This window comes from Podarcis cretensis, assembly GCF_951804945.1.
Source record: "Podarcis cretensis genome assembly, chromosome: 1".
In the NCBI taxonomy this organism is placed as follows: domain Eukaryota; kingdom Metazoa; phylum Chordata; class Lepidosauria; order Squamata; family Lacertidae; genus Podarcis; species Podarcis cretensis.
Window position 1 is genome coordinate 83,379,124 of NC_137170.1, and position 17,833 is coordinate 83,396,956.

Consider the following 17,833-nt stretch of genomic DNA (forward strand, 5'->3'; position numbering starts at 1 on the left):
GTTCACCTTTTTTCTCCCTTTTCATTTCAGTGACAGGAGTAGCAGCGGACATTCTGTGATGATATGCAATTGCTAGTCACACAATTTCACATTAAAAAGAGCAACCTCTCCATATTTCTGCAAAGCTATCAAAGGATCTGGGTGGGAAATATACTGTTCTGGTCCTCTAGGGTTATGCTTGTTTTGCACAAAGACACTTCCCAAAGTCAATTAAAGGGTCAGCGAATGATAGTGTGTGCTTAACCCCATTCACAGGGAATTCAGGGCAGTTTGGTGGAACATTTATGGAAGCTCACATTGTCCAGAGTCAAGGGGTACTTCCCAAATGTGGCTTTTAGGGCTCCCTCACACATTATTACTCTTCCTCTGTAAGCGACATGAGAATCTGCAATTGACACTTTGTGGGGGAGATTATAGTGCTTTCTGTGTGCATGTACATCAGGTTGTGCTGTAGCTGTGATATAGGATGCAAGCAGGGCTTTTTTTCCAGCTGGAACTCACCAGAACTCAGTTCCAGCACCTCTCAGACATGCCCCATTGCCATTCTAAGAGAACAAGGGAGGTGTTGTGAGTTCCAGCACCTCTTTTTCTAGAAAAATAGCACTGGGTGCCATCATTATTTTAGTGATTATTTATTTGATAAAGACCACAGTTTTACAAAACAAAACTGTCATAATGTCTTTTATTTGAAAAACAAATTTGGAAGGGAGCAGGTGGCGCTGTGCTCTAAACCACTAAGCCTCTTGGGCTTGCCGATCGGAAGGTGGTTCAAATTACTGCAATGCAGTGAGCTCCCGTTGCTCTGTCCCAGCTCCTGCCAACCTAGCAGTTTGAAAGCACACCAGTGCAAGTAGATAAATAGTTACTGCTGCAGCAGGAAGGTAAATGGTGTTTTTGTGCGTTCTGTTGCACCAGAAGCAGTTTAGTCATGCTGGCCACATGACACAGGCAGCCGTCTGTGGACAAATGCTGGCTCCCTCGGCCTGAAAGTGAGATGAGCACCATACACCATAGTTGCCTTTAATTGACTTAACCATCCAGGGGTCCTTTACCTTTTTCAAATATGTCAGCACCAAGACGTTTTGTCCTTTTGATCATAAGAAAAGCTAGCAAACAGCATTGCTGCTGCAAAAATCAGCTCCCTGGGGGCATCTAGTGGACAAAAAGGAAAATGCTAACACTCAGTTAAATGCCTGATACTTCTGATATGACTGGGGATGAAAACTCTTTAAAGTACAAATTAAAGCAGTAGTTGCTAGGCAACAACTATTAATAGTACAATCCTATGGGTGAAAGTCCCACTAAATTCAATGGGACTGTGGTTCTGGTAAACAGGATTAGGACTAAAACCTGGGTGTCATAGAATCAAAGAACTGAAGATTTAGAAGGGACCCTGAGGGTCATCTAGTCCAGTGTTTCCCAACCTTGGGCCTCCAGCTGTTTTTGGACTACAACTCCCATCATCCCTAGCTAGCAAGACCAATGGTTAGGGATGATGGGAATTGTAGTTCAAAAACAGCTGGAGGGCCAAGGTTGGGAAACGCTGATCTAGTCCAACCCCCGCAATGCAGGAATCACAGCTCTTAGCTTTCTTTGAAACAATGAAAACTGTATAAATGCAAAACAGCATCCATATAATGGTACCAAAATGACAGCCCTGCTGCCCCATTTAATCTGCAGAAAAGATAAGGTGGAGGCTGGGGAGAAAACCTGTTGCCAATGACTTGCTTGCATTTTAAACAGAAGATGTCATCATTATGGGTGCTTTTAGTGTGGGACTTAATCTTGCATATTCTCACTCTTTGATTTGTTTTCTCTTTATCCACCATACAGTATCGTCTTTCCTATATCCCATAATTCACTGACACTCTTCAGCAACACTGCTCTGCATTCCATCTTTACTTTTTCCAGTTGCTAATGCTTGCCTAAGATTCTAGTCATCCCTAGGGGAAGCCATTTGTTTGTATGTCTTTGAAAAGACTGTGTGATCTCTGCAAACTGAATTAAATCTGAAAATGGTATGCCTTCGGAGGAGGAACCCTGCATCTTATTAAGACTGAAGCATAATTCATCACTGTTCCATCAGAATCAAATTCCCTTGCAAGCTTGTTCATCACTGGCATGCTAATCACCCACACTGGGAATATTTTGTAGCTGCACATGGCAAAATTGGCACATATACAGTCAAAGCATTTGACTGTGCATACAAAATGTATACGCTTGTGACTTCGGACTTAGAGAGGCTGCATGTTGTTATGAATATGAATAGGATCACCAAAGGTGGAATGTTAAAAAATGGGGTGTTGCTCTTTGCCACTCACTAGAGGAGGAGGGTTTCATGGGGTTTGTTTATCCTTGTTCTTCCTTTATCTACTATAGTTAAGGCTCCAGGTAATTAACAGTCTAGTCTTGGTAGCCTGCAGCAGATATTTGCACATAGATAGAGGCAGTTCATTGTACAGTGCCAACACATGCGGACAGTAGCTACTCTTTGCCAAGTCCTTTTCGATACTGCCTTGGCCGTTTGTCCCTCCTCCTTGTGTGCAACAGGTAGCCACAGATTTTTTCTGGCTTTTGAAAATTATCAGGCTTTTCTGGTATTGCTAAGCTCCTAAAAATGGTCATAAATGGTTCTATTGAGCAAGGCTGAGCTGGAAATCGTTTTTGGGTGGGTTGACTGAAACAAGTAGTGCTTAATTGGGAAGAGAATGTGCCAGAGCCTTGTTAGATATTTTTTTTTTTTATTCAGCAGAGGTGACCCATCTTTCTGAACCAGTAGGCACAACTGGAATTTAGAGAAAGTGCTATGGGCACCAGTTACAAAAATGCAAGCAAACCTCCACTTCCCATCAGTGGCGAGGAGAGTGGAAAGGTACCTACATCAGCCACTACCGTGCTTGCAGAGAGAGAGAGAGAGAGAGAGAGAGAGAGAGAGAGAGAGAGAGAGAAGGAAGCTCTTTGAACCTGACCTCTGTTCTGAACATCCCAGCATCCAATGAAATGTGCACATTTAAGGGGAAGATGAGTCAGTGCAAACAATCTCTTGCGCCCTGTCGATTTTTGAGGGGATTACTGAGGCATTATGTAATTTTGATTTTTTTTTTCATTAAAGATTTTCTTTATTTACAAAAGTGTTTGCAATGTCTCTCTCTCGTATTTTTTCCCCCATGTAACATTTTTACAAATCATTTTCATTTGTTGAGACATTAGGAAGAAAAGGGGGAAAGAGGTGGAGGGGGGAAGAGATGGATAAGAGTGGGGTCAGGTGGTGATGTTTCTATTTTACTTACCGTATTTTTCGCTCTATAGGATGCAAGTATGTATGCAAATGTAGAGACACACTTCAGACAGAAAGAGAAACCTCAGCTTTGCTGGTTTCTTTGTATACAGCACAATTTTGAGGAGGCTGCCACAATGGGAGCATGACAAATGGTTTTTCTGTCACCAACACTTTAGTTGTAGCTAAAGGAACCTGTCAGTTATGCTAGTGTGCCCACATACAGGCCTAGGGACCAATCCAAACCCATGATGTACTTAGCTGTCCAATTCAGCCAGCTTCTTATAGTTAGGATTGCTTTGCATGGCTCCATATATTCTCCATGGACCATCTTTGGTGTTACGAGCAGCAGAGGGGGCCCTTTTGGTAGTTTCACTACCCTCAGAAGTTTGGGGAGTGGCAGCCCACTCTTGTAGGCTACTTGGACAGATTGCCCACCTGCCAATCACATGACAAAACTTCAAACGAAATAGTCTGGAGTGCGCTCCCAGTTCTTCCTTCCTTTCTTTGCAGTGGTAGCTTAGCTTGAAACTACCCTTGCAGAAGAAAAATTATTCCCTCCACCCTTTGTAGCCCAGCTGGAATTCAAGACAGAGATGCGAAGGAAGATTTGGGAGCACACTGTTAAGTGCTGTGCCCATTGTTCCTTTGTAGTCAAAAGTAAGTGCTTTTTTGAATCTGGTGCCTTTTCCTGTCACCTTGATCTTGTCAATCACCTTTTGTGTTTTGTAGTTCTGGTTTATTTTATTCTAATGGGCTAGCTTTGCAGAGTTTGAAATGTCCCCTTCACCCAAGTGCTTAAGATCAGACCGAACGGGGGGGGGGGGGGGAATTATTGTCCCCATTTGACAGATGAGCAAGTGTAGCAAAGGGGCCTCAATCACCCCCCCCCCAAGAAGCATGAGACAGGCAAAAGGACTGGATGCAGTTTGCAGAGGCCTCTAACACTGTCACAGGCTTTTGGCCACGCAATTGTCTTTCTGATGAGTGCTCTCGAAATACCATGTCACAGGGATATTCTCACTCCGGCGATCTTCCGTGCGTGGGCTGATTCATTGGATCAAGTCTGGAGAACGAGAATACGTCACCTGAGCTGGCTTTCCTTCCTTCCGCTATTAGAAATTGCTCTTTCCAACCGGGCCAAGATGAAGCTCGAGGAATTTCTGGATCTCCTTCCAGGAGTGCTCTTGGGCTTTGGCGTGCAGTTCCACTTCACCTCCCCATTGGTTAGGCAAGGGAATACTCCGGAAAGAAGAGCAGTAGCAAAGCGGGGAACCGGGGGGTTCTAGGAGGTGCCCAGCCCCCGGATACGACAGCAAAGCACAGTTCCTTTTCCCATGCTGCTTTGCTCTGGCTATGGCCGCCTCAGCAAATAACTTGCTGTTTAGGCTTTGGTCGCTTTCTGACACCACAAAGAGCACGGGCCCTTGGGCCTTCTCTAGAGGGATGGCAGAGGAGTGATGTCTTTCATCCAAAGGATCTTCCATGACGTGGTAAGAGTTCGTTGTCCCCATTTCAGTGATGAGAACCTTCTCAACAGCATAAGGGATGGCAGGGATATAGACGTCACGAAAGCGAAGTGATGCGCCTCTCATACCTGTGGCACCATTGATGCACACAGCAGCCACAATCTGGTCTAAGAAGGTAATCATAGCCAGTGCGATTTCCGATCCTTTGGACAGCCCAATGACTCCAAGGCCCGGGCCTCTGACCTGGCGGGGGAGGAGGGAGGGAACCACACATAGCTATTTCATCAACGGCATAAAAGGCAGATGCAAGTAGAGTTTTGTAAGAAGGAAGGCTCTAAACGGGTTTGTTCAGAAGGAAGAGTGATTCTACACATGGTGCAGGGTGAGTCAGTAGACTGAGATGGCCGAATGCTGGATCGTACATCAGACTGCATGTAACCCTTTCTAACTGGCTCCTTCTGCACTAGGGCCCTTTCACACAGCATTGAATATAGTGGAATATTATCTAGTGGTGGCCTTCCTTACAGCCAAGCTCTTTCTAAATGGTTTATATACAACTGAGTCCTGCTCAGCAGAGATCTCCTGCCAGGCTAATGAGCAGCTTCCTCTCTGCAGTTCCTTCCCCTTGTATGTACTGGTTCCTCTTCAGCAGGGCTGGGGAATTAGCAAGGAATTACCCCTTCAATCTAACATGAGCTCCACCTCACGTCCTACCTGATCACTGGCTGATGGGAGACTGAGTCTGGTAACAAGCTGGAGGACCACAGATATCCCACCTCTGCCATACACAGTCAGCTTCTGCTCCCCACAAAATGTGTGTGTGTGTCTTAGGCGTGTCCGTTTTTAGCCAGATCAATTCCACACAAAGACAAAATGAAGCTTGGGAGATCCTACTGTACTGTACAAAACCTGGGAACTCCCTAGCGATGCCTGTGTTAGTCTAGCTTTGTCTGATCAAGTGCATATCACTATATATTCCAGAATCCTGTTTGGTGCCACTTTGACAGTGCATTCTTTGTGGGGACCCAAGCTTCTCCTGCACCCTGGTGGGTCAGTTTTGACAGGTGGGTGGGACCACACACCTACAAGTCACTTAACATCATTATGATGTCAGATGATTGAGAGGTGGCTCGCCCATCAAAGTTGGCCTGCCAGGCCAAAAACGTTCCTCACTCCTAATCTATTTTAATCTCTATTGTCCCACTACAGAGTACCCTTGTAACAAGATAGAAGAAAATATACCCTCTCAGACACACCTTGGGATGTTTTAAGAGTAGTATGGATGCTTCCTCAAAATATTCCAGGTCCACTTCTTCTAGGGTCTGTGAGAGGTCATCATAGCCAAAGAAAGCCAGAGCTAGAACAGCAAAGCCTTTATTGGCCAGTAGGACGGCTCGAAACTCAATGAGACCTCCAGACCCACCGAATAGGTCAATCACCCCTGGAAACGGCCCAGGCCCTGCAGAGAGTCCAAGAAAGGGAGAGCAACTATGAGTGAAGGTATTTGTAATTGTCTGGAATAAGAACCTCCCTGCCTGCCTGCCTTTGGAGGTCTCTGAGACCATGCAGGGTGGGGTGGAGGAAGGGGGTGACCTTGGAGAGGACAATAAAAGCAACCTGGGGTGCGTGACTGGTTACATTATTTTCAAGTAAGAGAGGCCTATTATTTGGATAGGAAAAACGGTTTCCAGGTGGAAAAATCAAAGTTGGAAACAGAATTGTTAGAACCCAATGCTAAGATATTGTCGAGAATGTATAATCTGCTGTTGAAATGGAACACTAAGGACGAAACGGTAAAATCTGCTATGATAAAATGGGCTCAAGATGTTGGTCATAACATCATGTTTGCTGACTGGGAACAGTTATGGACCACCGGTATGAAATTTACGGCATGTAATGCCTTAAGAGAGAATATTATGAAAATGATATATAGGTGGTACATGACCCCAGTCAAGCTTGCAAAAATTTATCACCTGCCCGATAATAAATGTTGGAAATGTAAAGAAACTGAAGGGACATTCTTTCACCTTTGGTGGACGTGCCCAAGGATTAAGGCTTTCTGGGAGATGATATATAATGAACTGAAAAAGGTATTTAAGTATACCTTCTTGAAGAAACCAGAGGCCTTTCTCCTGGGTATGGTCAGCCAATTGGTGTCAAAGAAGGACAGAACCTTTTTTATGTATGCTACAGCAGCAGCAAGAATACTCATTGCAAAGCATTGGAAGACGCAAGATCTACCCACCTTGGAAGAATGGCAGATGCAAGTAATAGACTATATGGAACTGGCTGAAATGACCGGCAGAATTCGAGATCAAGGAGAAGAGCGGGTGGAAGAGGACTGGAAGAAGTTTAAAGCCTATCTACAAAAACATTGTAAAACTTTTGAATGTTGAGGACATTGAAAAGGAAAAGAAGGGGTTTTAGTGACTAAGTTAAATAAGAGTGCAAAGGGAGGGATAAAGGATGAAAATGAATAACGAATGATCTTGCTGAATTAATTTTTAAGTGGAATACAAGAAAGGAGGCGGGTGGAAGTAAGGGAAATAAGGTTTTGAAGGTTACAAATCTGAAAGAGAGTTTTTTATGCTAAATTTGTTTTTTATGTGTTTTTCTTTTTCTTTTGTTTTTTCTTTGTAATATTTGTGGATTTTTATGTTGGATTGTTAAATTTTCTTCTGTTTTTCTTTGTAAAATTCAATAAAATATTATTAAAAAAAAACAATAAAAGCAACCTGGGCATGTGAGCAATGTGTGTCCCACAATGAGGGAAGAGAAGGACTGCACGATTGTAGGGAAGGTTCAGAAACAAATGGGAAAGTTGCATACAGACGTGTGGGAAGAAGGAGAATGCAGTGAAGAGGTAAAGGAGAGGGGGGACTTCTCTTTATTCTTATAACTCAGGAAGTATTATAGGACTCTCTCATCCAGGTACTGATGAAGCCCCAGCCCACATAGGTTCATCTATGCATTAAGTACTCGCAGACCATCTACTGAGCCCACTAGTCCAGAGCAGGCCCACTGATGGGGTGGTGTGAAGCATCTGCCTCACCCTGCCTGCCCCACTGCTGGTGGAATGCCCCCCTGTGGCTTGTGAGAGGGAGGCATTATGGCATGTGGTGTTGCCATTCATCTTCTCTGCCCCTGAGGCAGGAAAGACGTGGGGCAATGCCTTGAGGAATGTGCCGGCTCTCGCAGGGTTTGGCAGGTGGTGGTGGGGATGTTCTGACAACAGTGGAAGTGGGGTGGGATGCAGCAGCGAGGGCAGCCCATTCCCATTTCACTACAAGTTGTGAAACAGGGGTGGGCTGGCACTGCGCTAGGCCATTCCTCATTGTAGTTAATCACCCGGGAGGGGAGAGAAAGCACAAATCAGTTTTCTTACCTGGTGGCAAGAAAAGGGCGCCCCGAACTTTGCCTTCTTTGATCTGGACACGTTCCACTCCATGGGCTGCGTACCATCTCTCCACAGTGCAAGTGGCCAGTGGTACATCGTTGGGTGAAGGAACTAATACCAAAGAGCCAAAGAGGCTGACCTGGACGCGGAAAGGGCTGCCTGTCACATTGCGTTTCATCAGCCTGTGGAACCTTTTCTCTGGCTTCAGGGAGGAGAAGAGGCCCATGGGCCAAACACCTACATAGTCCCCGCCTAGAGCAGCCGCCTGCTTCACGTCCACCTCCCCAGACAGATTTGCCCGGAAGTGGGCTCTGGATTGAAACTTCTCTCCCTTGTCATCTGTAAGCAATGCATGCAGGGTTACCAGCTGGGAAGGGTCCAGGCCAGAGGCGCGAATCCACACGGGTGAGTCGGCTAGTGAGCTTTTTGGGGTGACAGTGAGGCAGGCCATGGCAGCAACCTGAGGAAAGTGAATCAGTGACATTTCCAGTAAGTTTGGGAACTGTAAGAACGAATGAAGGAGGTGCTCAGCTTCCCTACTTCCCCTAGGGCAATTCTTGCCCTTAACCTCTGATTGAAGCTCTCTCCTTTATATCCTGCCTTTCCTCTTTTACACACACACTTTTATCCTCTGAGCTCTGTGAGGTAGATTGGGATGAGCGTTAGCAACTGGCTGAAGATAATTCGGTGAGCTTTATGGCTGAGGAGAAAATTAAAACTCCACTTTGTCCTAGTTCAAGGTTGGTAGTCGACCAAGTTTTACACCAGAGCTTTCCAAACGGTGTGTTGCAACACATGAGTGCATTGTCAGCTACAGTGTGCGGGTGTGTCGTTTTAACGCTCCCCACACTCCTCCTGGGGCTGGTAAAGGGTGCAGGCAGCCCACTGGATTGCTAGTAAAACTGAATTACCGTGCTGCAAAATGATGCATATCTAAAAAGTGTATCGCCAACATGAAAAGTTTGGAAAGCTCTGTTTTAGACTGAGCAGGCCCACTTAAATTAATGGACATGACTAAGTTAGCTTGATTAATTTCAGTACATCTACTTTGAGTAAAACTCAGCTGACACAGGCTTTTAACTAAGTCCTTTTCCTCCTTGGAGGTGAAACTCCTCCATGCACTGAACGGTTTGCTCACTTGCGCGCTGCAATCGAAGCTGCACTTGGCAGCGGGGCCTTCGCTTCCCGCTGCCGCTGTGGCCGTGCTGGCTGCGGCTGATGGGAGCTGCACAGCAACCCCGGCTGGAGGGTCGCCGCTTCCCGCTCCGCCCGCCAAAGGTTTGGGGGAGCGCGGCGAGCGGATCTTCCTTCCCCTCCAGGCGTCTGCAAATCCTCCCCGCGCGCCCGGGCGACGCTGGGTTCTGCACTCACCGCGACTTGAATGGCTCAGGACCCGGAGGAGTTGCAGCCGCCGGCTCCTCTCTCTCGGTGCTCCGCAGGTGCCCAATACCTTGTCGGGTCCTCGCCAGGGTAGTGCCTCCCCGGGCAGGGCACGATCCCGTGGACGGGCGCCAAGCGGGGAGTTGCTCTGTCCTGCGCCACGTGACTTGGCGCGGCTCCCTCTGGAGCAAAAGGAGGACAGATAAGGTGAGGCGAGTCGGTGCGAGAAGTGAAACCTCATCCCACACCCGCGCTGCCTGGTGTTACTCAAGGAGAGGATTCAGGGCATTGCGGGTGGGTGGCGAGGTAGCTGCCCCTCCTCACCGCCAGATGAGCCGTCCTCCCCACATTTCCAGCTTTCACGGCCTTTGGCTCAAAAATGTGTAGTTATTTCCTTTAGTTTTCCAGATTGTTGTTTCTGTCATGGTATGCTTTAGATGACATCCCTGCATTGCAGGGGGTTGGAGTAGATGATCCTGGAGGTCCCTTCCTACTCTGCAGTGATTCTGCATCTCATCCGATTGTTTCCGTCCCTCCCCTGGCCTTTGAGAGAACTCTAAACAAATGTACAGGGTGAGTCCTTTGAAAGAGGCCCGGTGGATACAGAGTACACATGTTCCACGGGCCCTCTTTTAAAAGACTCACCCTGTACATGCCAGTGTGAGAAATGATTCTGTGTGAACTGCTGGTGCTTTTTAAATGAGTGGCTTCACTTTGTCATGTTTGTCGTATTTATCAGTTAACAAGATGGCATTTTAAAGTATTTAACCCCCATTCTATAAGCTGCCTTGAAAGGTCAACTAGCTCAGGGAGACATAATTGAAATTGATTAAATAAATAAAATACAGCTAACACCAGTAGGTGTGGGACGCAGGTGGCGCTGTGGGTTAAAGCCTCAGCGCCTAGGACTTGCCGATCGAAAGGTCGGCGGTTCGAATCCCTGCGGCAGGGTGCGCTCCCGCTGCTCGGTCCCAGCGCCTGCCAACCTAGCAGTTCGAAAGCACCTCCGGGTGCAAGTAGATAAATAGGGACCGCTTACCAGCGGGAAGGTAAACGGCGTTTCCGTGTGCGGCTCTGGCTCGCCAGAGCAGCGATGTCACGCTGGCCATGTGACCTGGAAGTGTCTCCGGACAGCGCTGGCCCCTGGCCTCTTAAGTGAGATGGGCGCACAACCCCAGAGTCTGTCAAGACTGGCCCGTACGGGCAGGGGTACCTTTACCTTTTACCTTTAACACCAGTAGGAAGGTGGTATGTGATTGTTCTAAACATTATTGACCCTGATTTAGAAAGCATACCTTGCTGGCTAAGAAATTGTGTATGCAGTTTAGATACAAATGTGCAATTTGATTTGCAACCCCCAGTGTCACATGTGGTAAACGCACTCACCCAAGTCGTATAGAAAGAAGAGGCGGAGGTCCAATTCTAGAAGCAAAAGGTGGCCACTTCTACTCTGTGCATCCCATTTGCTGTTCAAGTCAGACCTCTAATTTTGTGAATGATAAGAGCTACAGGGGAGCTGTGAAGTAGGTAGCCAAGTTTGTTGAAGAGACCAGATTTTTCAGGGTGTATAAAACAAAAAGGAATTGCAAATGAGCTACAAAGGAATTTATCCAAACTGGGTGACTGAATCCCATTTGCCATTTTATGGCCCAGTGTGAGCTTAGTTCAAAGTGATGCCCTTATACAGGGTCATTTTGGTGATCTATAAATGGCTTTTGATGAAATTGTTTTTCCAGAGAGTGAAGACCTTGTGTATTCTCTACCGCAGAGCCTTCGCCCCCTGTAACTGTAGATAAATCTGTGTGAAAAATATATAGCTCACATGTAACATTAACCCTGCCCCTCTCCAATATTGTTCTTTGGTAAGATGGTTCATTCTGAATAGAAATAATATTCTAGCCAACTATACGATATATTGGATGAGGAAATCATTCCCTCTAATTGCAAACTCAAGGAGAGATGTTTGACACTGTCTGTAACTGTTTTAAAGCATCAAAGACTTTTCTCTTTTCACAGGTTTTTGGACCTTAGTTTGAAGTTCGACATCGTGGCCTTTTTGAGTGGGGATGGGATCTGTAAATCCTCATTTTTATTTGTATAGCTGTGTTTTTATATTTTTATCAGATGTTCTTAATTGGTTTTAATAATGTAAGTTGCTTTGGGTCGTCACTCTGTGAGAAAAGTGACTTTTTTATTACTATTATTCACAGCAGAGTGCTTTGTAGGGCTTCTGGGAAACAGAGAATTCCAAGGTTCACAGAAATTAAACATTTTTTTGTGGGGAATTATCTATGGGGGGAGGAACACCCCCCTCCAAAAAATGAAAACCAGGGAGGGGGGAGGGAATGAAGAATCTTGGGAAGGGGCATGGCTGGCTGGAGCCTTCAAACAAGAGCACTCCATGCTACGTTTAGGTGTGCTTATATTGTGATATTTCACACTTGATGAAGATAAAGCTGTTTTCCTCTACAAAGGGCTCTAAATGATTTTTGCTCTAGTTTCTGCTCAGGAGCTGCTGCTTTGGACAACTCTGGGTCCGTTGCAGAAAGGTCCCGTCAGGAGGTAGGGGAAATTGGGCATTGCGGGACCTCTACTGTTTGTCCCTCAGAACCCAATATTGCCAGTAGTGGAGGGGGCTGCCCATTTCTGCCCTGCTCCACACAAATTCTCCATGAGACCTAACTCATGTCGATATTCAAAGCCCCAGATCAGAAAAAAATGAGACTTTGCTCTCTGCAATTAATTTGTAACTCTTCATGTTGGGCAACCCAGTACAGGGTAATCATTGACAGAGACATTGGTCCAGGTGAATGCACCTTAGCTTTTCATCAGGCAAGATCAGGATCATGTTATACAATGTACAAAAACTGAACCACTCCCCTCCCTTATTTTCTGAAAACAGCAGAATCATACAACAAGCTCTTTCTGAAACTGGAGGCTTGTACAACAGCTCTTGTTCACATTCCTTTCTCTGCTCAAAAAGAATCTGCTAGATTGGAGGCTTAGCCTGGTTGAACGTATGCCAAAAAATATGCCGAAGCTTAAAAATGTTCCCAGCTAATCAGAACCTGTCCCCCCCCCCCCAAACAAAAGGATCACTACCTACTTCAGAAGCTTCCAGAAAAAGCTTCTGGATTTGAGCCAGTGTGGTGCAATAGCTAGACAAGACCAGGAGACCGAGGTTATCCCTCACTCTGCTGAAACCCATTTAGCCATGAAACTCATTTGATGACAATGGGCCATCTTTCAGCCATTCTGCCCAATATGGTTGTTGCGAGGAGAAAAGTTCCACATAAGCTGCCTTGATCTCCTTCAAGGAAAGTTTAAGATAGCAATGTAGTAAAATATATTTTTAGGGTGACTTGTGCCATTAATAAAAAATGCTGAAGCCTGAGGGCTTCCATGGAAGACAAGCGCCCCCCCCCCCATATAAATTCATCACTAACCTTGACAGTCAAGCCCCAGTCATTAGCAATCACCTGACACCACAAAGCTAAAATATCACACAGGTGCATAAATCCAGAAAGCAATGGTTTTAATAACTGCAGACCCAGTCAAATGTCCCATTCCATCCCTAACCCAGAAGAATACCTTTACAACAGCAACCAGGTTATTTATGATCTTTCATATATAACCCTACAGTCTGGAACTTGCGAATCCTCAGACAAACCCCTTTAGGGCATTGCCCCATTTCATAAAGTCTGGGGTCTGTTGCTATCCTGGAGAACAGTTAGTTTTTAAAAAGACGTCTAAGCACTTCACTCTGGAGGATTCTGCTTTGCCATCTCCACAGGAAAGCAAAAGTGAGGCTTCAGCTAAGGGGCATCTGGATGCAAGGTAGCCTTCTCTGGAAGAATCTGATCTCCAGGGCCAAGAGAAGCCAGGGAGCAAACCAGCAGTGCATCTGGCCAGCGCATCTCAAGAAGCCATTTTCTATTCACGGAGAGGAAGGAGGGAGACCCATCTCGGCCTCATTCCTTGGCTGCTTTGCGCTGCGTTTGGCGTTTCTGCAGCAATGCCAGTGTGTCCCGCTTCTCAATGCGACGCAACTGCTTCTTCTTTGCACGCTTCAGTTTTGCTGGATTCCGAATCTGAAGGAAGGAGCAGAAAAGAAATGACAATGGTGCTGCCAGCACTCTTGTATATGAGACGTAAGAACTCTCAGGAAGAACAAGTCTCCTACTCCTCACCAGAGGCTTCAGAACAGGGATAGACAAGACTTTGGACTTGGGGGTACATCCTTTGATTTTTACTGGATCCAGAGATCCACCAACCAGAATATCAAGGGCAAAAGATATAGTACACTTTGAATGAAAGGATTACGAGTGCAGATTGATTGATCTTGAGTACCAGAACTGAATTCACCTTTCTCCCGTGCACCTGCCCTCCTGCAATACACACTCTTCATTTCATCAGTAAAATTTAGGATGGATGGAGGGGTTTTTTTAAGGTATGTGTGATACCACTAAACAATTGGGGGTCATTCATCTTTGGAGACGTACTTCAAATTAAGAATCTGCAAAAGAATCTTGATCTATCATTTGGCACGCACGCACCATATTATGTCCAATATTGTTTTACAACATGAGACTGAAGATTTTGTGAATACACCATTATTCTTACTAATAAAAGGTAGGTAAAGGACCCCTGGACAGTTACCGTATTTTTCGCCCCATAGGACGCACTTTTCCCCCTCCAAAAATGAAGGGGAAATGTGTGTGCGTCCTATAGGGCGAATGCAGGCCTTCACTGAAGCCTCGAGAGCGAGAGGGGTCGGTGCGCACCGATGCCTCTAGCTCTCCAGGCTTCAGGAAGCTATCCGCAAGCCTTGCAAGCCCGGCAGGAGTTCCCGCGGGCTCACAAGGCTTGCGGGCAGCAGCCTGCAGCCCGAAGCACGGGGCACCCTCCGGAGGGCGCCCCATGCTTTGGGCGGGTGTCCGCAAGCCTTGCGCACCTGGCGGGAGGTCCCGCCGGGCGCGCGAGGCTTGGAGCGGCAGCCTGCAGCCCGAAGCACGGGGCGCCCTCCGGAGGGCTCCCCGTGCTTCGGGCAGGTGTGCGCAAGCACCCTAGTTTAAGCAGATTTAAACGAGTGTGTTAGGCTAAACTCAAACTAGGGTAAGTGAGGGTTTGGATAAACTCTGTATATTTGTTATATGAAAACAGGCCCACACCTCCCCTAAACACTCCTCTTCAATTAGCGGCAACTAGGAAGCATGGTCTAACATGTCATTTCTATCAAGTTAAGTGCAACACGGAGAGAACAGATGATCTGTTTATTGCAGCAGTGCTCCTCACAGAAGGGAAGTTTCTTCTTCAAGAGAAAACTAAGGACTTAAAAGGGGAGACTCACCACTTGCACAACCTCTGCCTTCCGCTCATTCTCCAGTCTTCTTCTTAAGTTTTCTTCCCTTCGCAGTTTTTTCTCCTGAAGGAGAAGACAGTGAAACCAGTTATATGTATTATTTTAGAGCCACAACAGTGGGAATTTGAACCCTGATCTCCCAGGTCCTAGTCTAACACTCTATTCACCAAAGCACACTGGCTTCCTAGAGTAATTCTGCTATGGGACAGCTATACAACAACAACAACAACAACAACAACAACAATTTATTTATACCCCGCCCTCCCCAGCCAAGGCCGGGCTCAGAGCGGCTTACAAGCAATAATAAAAACAAGATGAATGATTACAACTTAAAAACAAAAATAAAATACAACATTAAAATAATGGAACATTAAAATATTAAAATGTAGCCTTATCGCAGGAGGAGAAGGAAAAGAAAAAAGAAAGAGAGGGAGGGAGGGAATCAAATTGGCTCCAAGCCAAAGGCCAGGTGGAACAACTCTGTCTTACAGGCCCTGCGGAAAGAAATCAGATCCTGCAGGGCCCTGGTCTCATGAGGCAGAGCGTTCCACCAGGCCGGAGCCAGAGTTGAAAAGGCCCTGGGCTCTGGTTGAAGCCAATTTAACTTCCTTAGGGCCTGGGACCACTAGGGTGTTGTTATTTGTGGACCTTGAGGCTCTATTAAATAGGCAAATAATGGGGAAAGCAAAATGTCACTTAGAGGATCTGAAATATTTTCCTTGAAGCTTGAATTTGTTTTATTCTGGATTCTTTTATTTGATGTTTTAATGTGTTGGGGGGAAATCCCAAAGCAGTTTATTTTACAATATAAGGCAGTACAGAAATGAATAATAATAAAGTTAATTGGTGCCTAGACATTCTGTTGTGGTGACCGTAACCCAGGTTTAAGGGCACTGAAAATTAGCTTATATATCTGAGTTCTAACACTGCCCAGAAGAGAGGACATGTATCACAGCAAAGAAGACCCTCTAACTTACTATTGCATAATGGATAGTCCTTGAACATGAAGGGCTTATCCAAATATCTTAACCTGTCGGCAGGACAATACTGGAGTTGGGAGATGCTCTTTTAAGTGTTTAGGTCCTAAGTTTTATAAGATAAGTTATCAATAAAACTTTTGAGTTCAGATTAGTAATATTTTGAAAGACAGTGCAAGTCTTTCAGTACACGTATGGCTTCAGTCAGCTGCTGCACTTAATAACCAGGGAGTTGCCTTGTATGCTAACTGTAGCTTTCATGTTGTCTTCAAGGGCAGCACCACATGCAACACACTGCAGTAATCTAAGAAGTTATCAGAACATGTATTACTGTGAAAAGTCTATCCCAGGTGCAGGAACGGCAGTACCTGGCGATCTAGTCAGAGCTGGCACTCCTAGCTACTTAAGACACTTGGGTCTCCAGCGACAAAGATGAATCTAGGCACATCCTTGGGTGACACACCTGTTCTTCCGAAGGGGATCCGACTCTATTCAGAACAGACCATCTGCCTGCTTCCAGACCTAGGAACCACTATTCAACAGACCACTTTATATCATAATTTTCTCTCACCTCACGCTCCTTTCGTTTTTCTTCCACCAACTGCCGTGCAAAATCTTTGACTAGTTTCTTTTCCTGACGTTCCTTCATCTTGCGTTCCCAGGAGGTACGCAAAGGCTTATCCAGAGTCATGAGAGAAAACCTAGCAAGGAGAAAACAGAGCCATTACCAGCCACTGCCATGAGTGTAAAACCATACAAAGGCTTTAAATGTATAGGCGTTGGCTTTAAACATATACACTATTTTTTTTTGCTCTTAACTATTTTTAGTTATTTTTAGCGTGCATCGCCTTGATATGGTTGTTTAGAAGGTGCTTAATAAATAGATGATGATAATAAACAACTCAAGTGAAGCTTGTTTCTAAGTTCCTGTTCATCAGACGGGGCTACACACTTTGCAGGCCATGCTCTCCACAAACTGGCAAAGACACTGTAGAACAATCGAACTATTCTGTGGAAACGATTGGAGAGTGCTTATTTAAGCATTGCAAACCACCTGTGAGTCAAATTTGTTTCAAAATCAGAGCAAAAATTAACTGCACGCCACTTGCTTGTTAGTTTGCCCCATACGCAAACGCAGTAAGTCCCGCAAAACAAGGTCCCGCCGCCTAAAGGCGAAGATCAAACTCTCACCGCTTCTTGCCGGTGTCTTTCCATACCCGCCCCGATTTAGGCTTTCCTCTGGGGATGGCGGGCGCCTCCTTCCTCTTCGTTCCCGGGGCAGCTGCCTGCCGTTTCCCTGGTCCGGCTTCTACCGAGGCGGTCGCTTCCTCGCCGTTCCCGGGCTGCTGGACCTGCTCACCTAGGTCAGTATCGGGAGGGGGCTGCTCACTCAGCGGCTCCGCTTCAGAAACAAGCGCCGCCATAGCCCACTCGCCGGTTCCCCCGGAAACTGCTGCTCTGCCTCCCTCCACGTGAGAGAAATACAGGGACGTCCCCCTCGGATGACGTTTCGTCCTCGAGTATATGCGTAGAGCAACGCGAGTGGCTTGCCTTGCCCAGGCGCGTGAGGGAAACGTGGGCGGAGACGGCCATTTGACCGCAATTGGCCAATTGCCCTTCGGCTGCGAAGAGATACGGTCTTACCCGTTCCGTAACAAAACTTCCGGTTTCCGGTTGTATTTGGTGTGATTCTTCACATGCGGGGCAACAGCATCGGAAATGCATGGAACTCAAAAGGGTTGGAAGTTCACCTTTTTGCAGCGCATTGAAATGACCGAAAAATGAATAAAATAAATAAATAAAAAGATTTAAAAAATAAAATAGCCCTTGATGACTGTCACACACCCGCCAGTGCATTGCAGGGGTTGGACTAGATAACCCTTGTATGCAAACTGTCTTAAAGGGACTGTTATGATTTATTTATTAAAAGGAAATTTGGCCGCAATCTACAAGTTCTTTTACTTTAGCATA

General features: G+C 46.0%; 2 protein-coding genes across 3 annotated transcripts; both read right to left on the reverse strand.

The window, feature by feature from the left end:
- Nucleotides 1-3,088: 3,088 nt before the first annotated feature.
- On the reverse strand, nt 3,089-9,779 carry LOC307212931 (acyl-coenzyme A amino acid N-acyltransferase 1-like). Of its 2 annotated transcripts, none has more exons than XM_079970594.1 (4): nt 9,515-9,779; nt 8,132-8,482; nt 6,003-6,205; nt 3,089-4,989 (listed from the first exon to the last, which is right to left on the reverse strand). In XM_079970594.1, the coding sequence occupies exons 1-4, from the start codon at nt 9,762-9,764 to the stop codon at nt 4,393-4,395; spliced, it is 1,401 nt and encodes a 466-aa protein (XP_079826720.1). In that variant the 5' UTR covers nt 9,765-9,779; the 3' UTR covers nt 3,089-4,392. The 2 variants fall into 2 exon arrangements, with proteins under 2 accessions (XP_079826720.1, XP_079826721.1); XM_079970595.1 differs by having other exon boundaries at nt 8,132-8,603; nt 9,515-9,653.
- A 3,262-nt stretch (nt 9,780-13,041) lies between these two features.
- On the reverse strand, nt 13,042-17,367 carry CCDC86 (coiled-coil domain containing 86). Its single transcript, XM_079957123.1, has 4 exons — nt 17,054-17,367; nt 16,434-16,563; nt 14,874-14,948; nt 13,042-13,614 (listed from the first exon to the last, which is right to left on the reverse strand). The coding sequence occupies exons 1-4, from the start codon at nt 17,284-17,286 to the stop codon at nt 13,495-13,497; spliced, it is 558 nt and encodes a 185-aa protein (XP_079813249.1). The 5' UTR covers nt 17,287-17,367; the 3' UTR covers nt 13,042-13,494.
- Nucleotides 17,368-17,833: the final 466 nt, after the last annotated feature.

Coding starts and splice junctions, on each gene's coding strand:
- LOC307212931 (XM_079970594.1), bottom strand. CDS start 9,764: ATGAGGTTTCACTTCTCGCACCGACTCGCCTCACCTTATCTGTCCTCC. Junction 8,483..9,514: donor CCTGAGCCATTCAAGTCGCG/GTGAGTGCAGAA, acceptor CATTGCTTACAG/ATGACAAGGGAGAGAAGTTT. Junction 4,990..6,002: donor TACTCTTAAAACATCCCAAG/GTGTGTCTGAGA, acceptor CTCCCCCGCCAG/GTCAGAGGCCCGGGCCTTGG.
- CCDC86 (XM_079957123.1), bottom strand. CDS start 17,286: ATGGCGGCGCTTGTTTCTGAAGCGGAGCCGCTGAGTGAGCAGCCCCCT. Junction 14,949..16,433: donor AAAAACGAAAGGAGCGTGAG/GTGAGAGAAAAT, acceptor CTTCTCCTTCAG/GAGAAAAAACTGCGAAGGGA. Junction 13,615..14,873: donor AGGCAGAGGTTGTGCAAGTG/GTGAGTCTCCCC, acceptor TCCTTCCTTCAG/ATTCGGAATCCAGCAAAACT.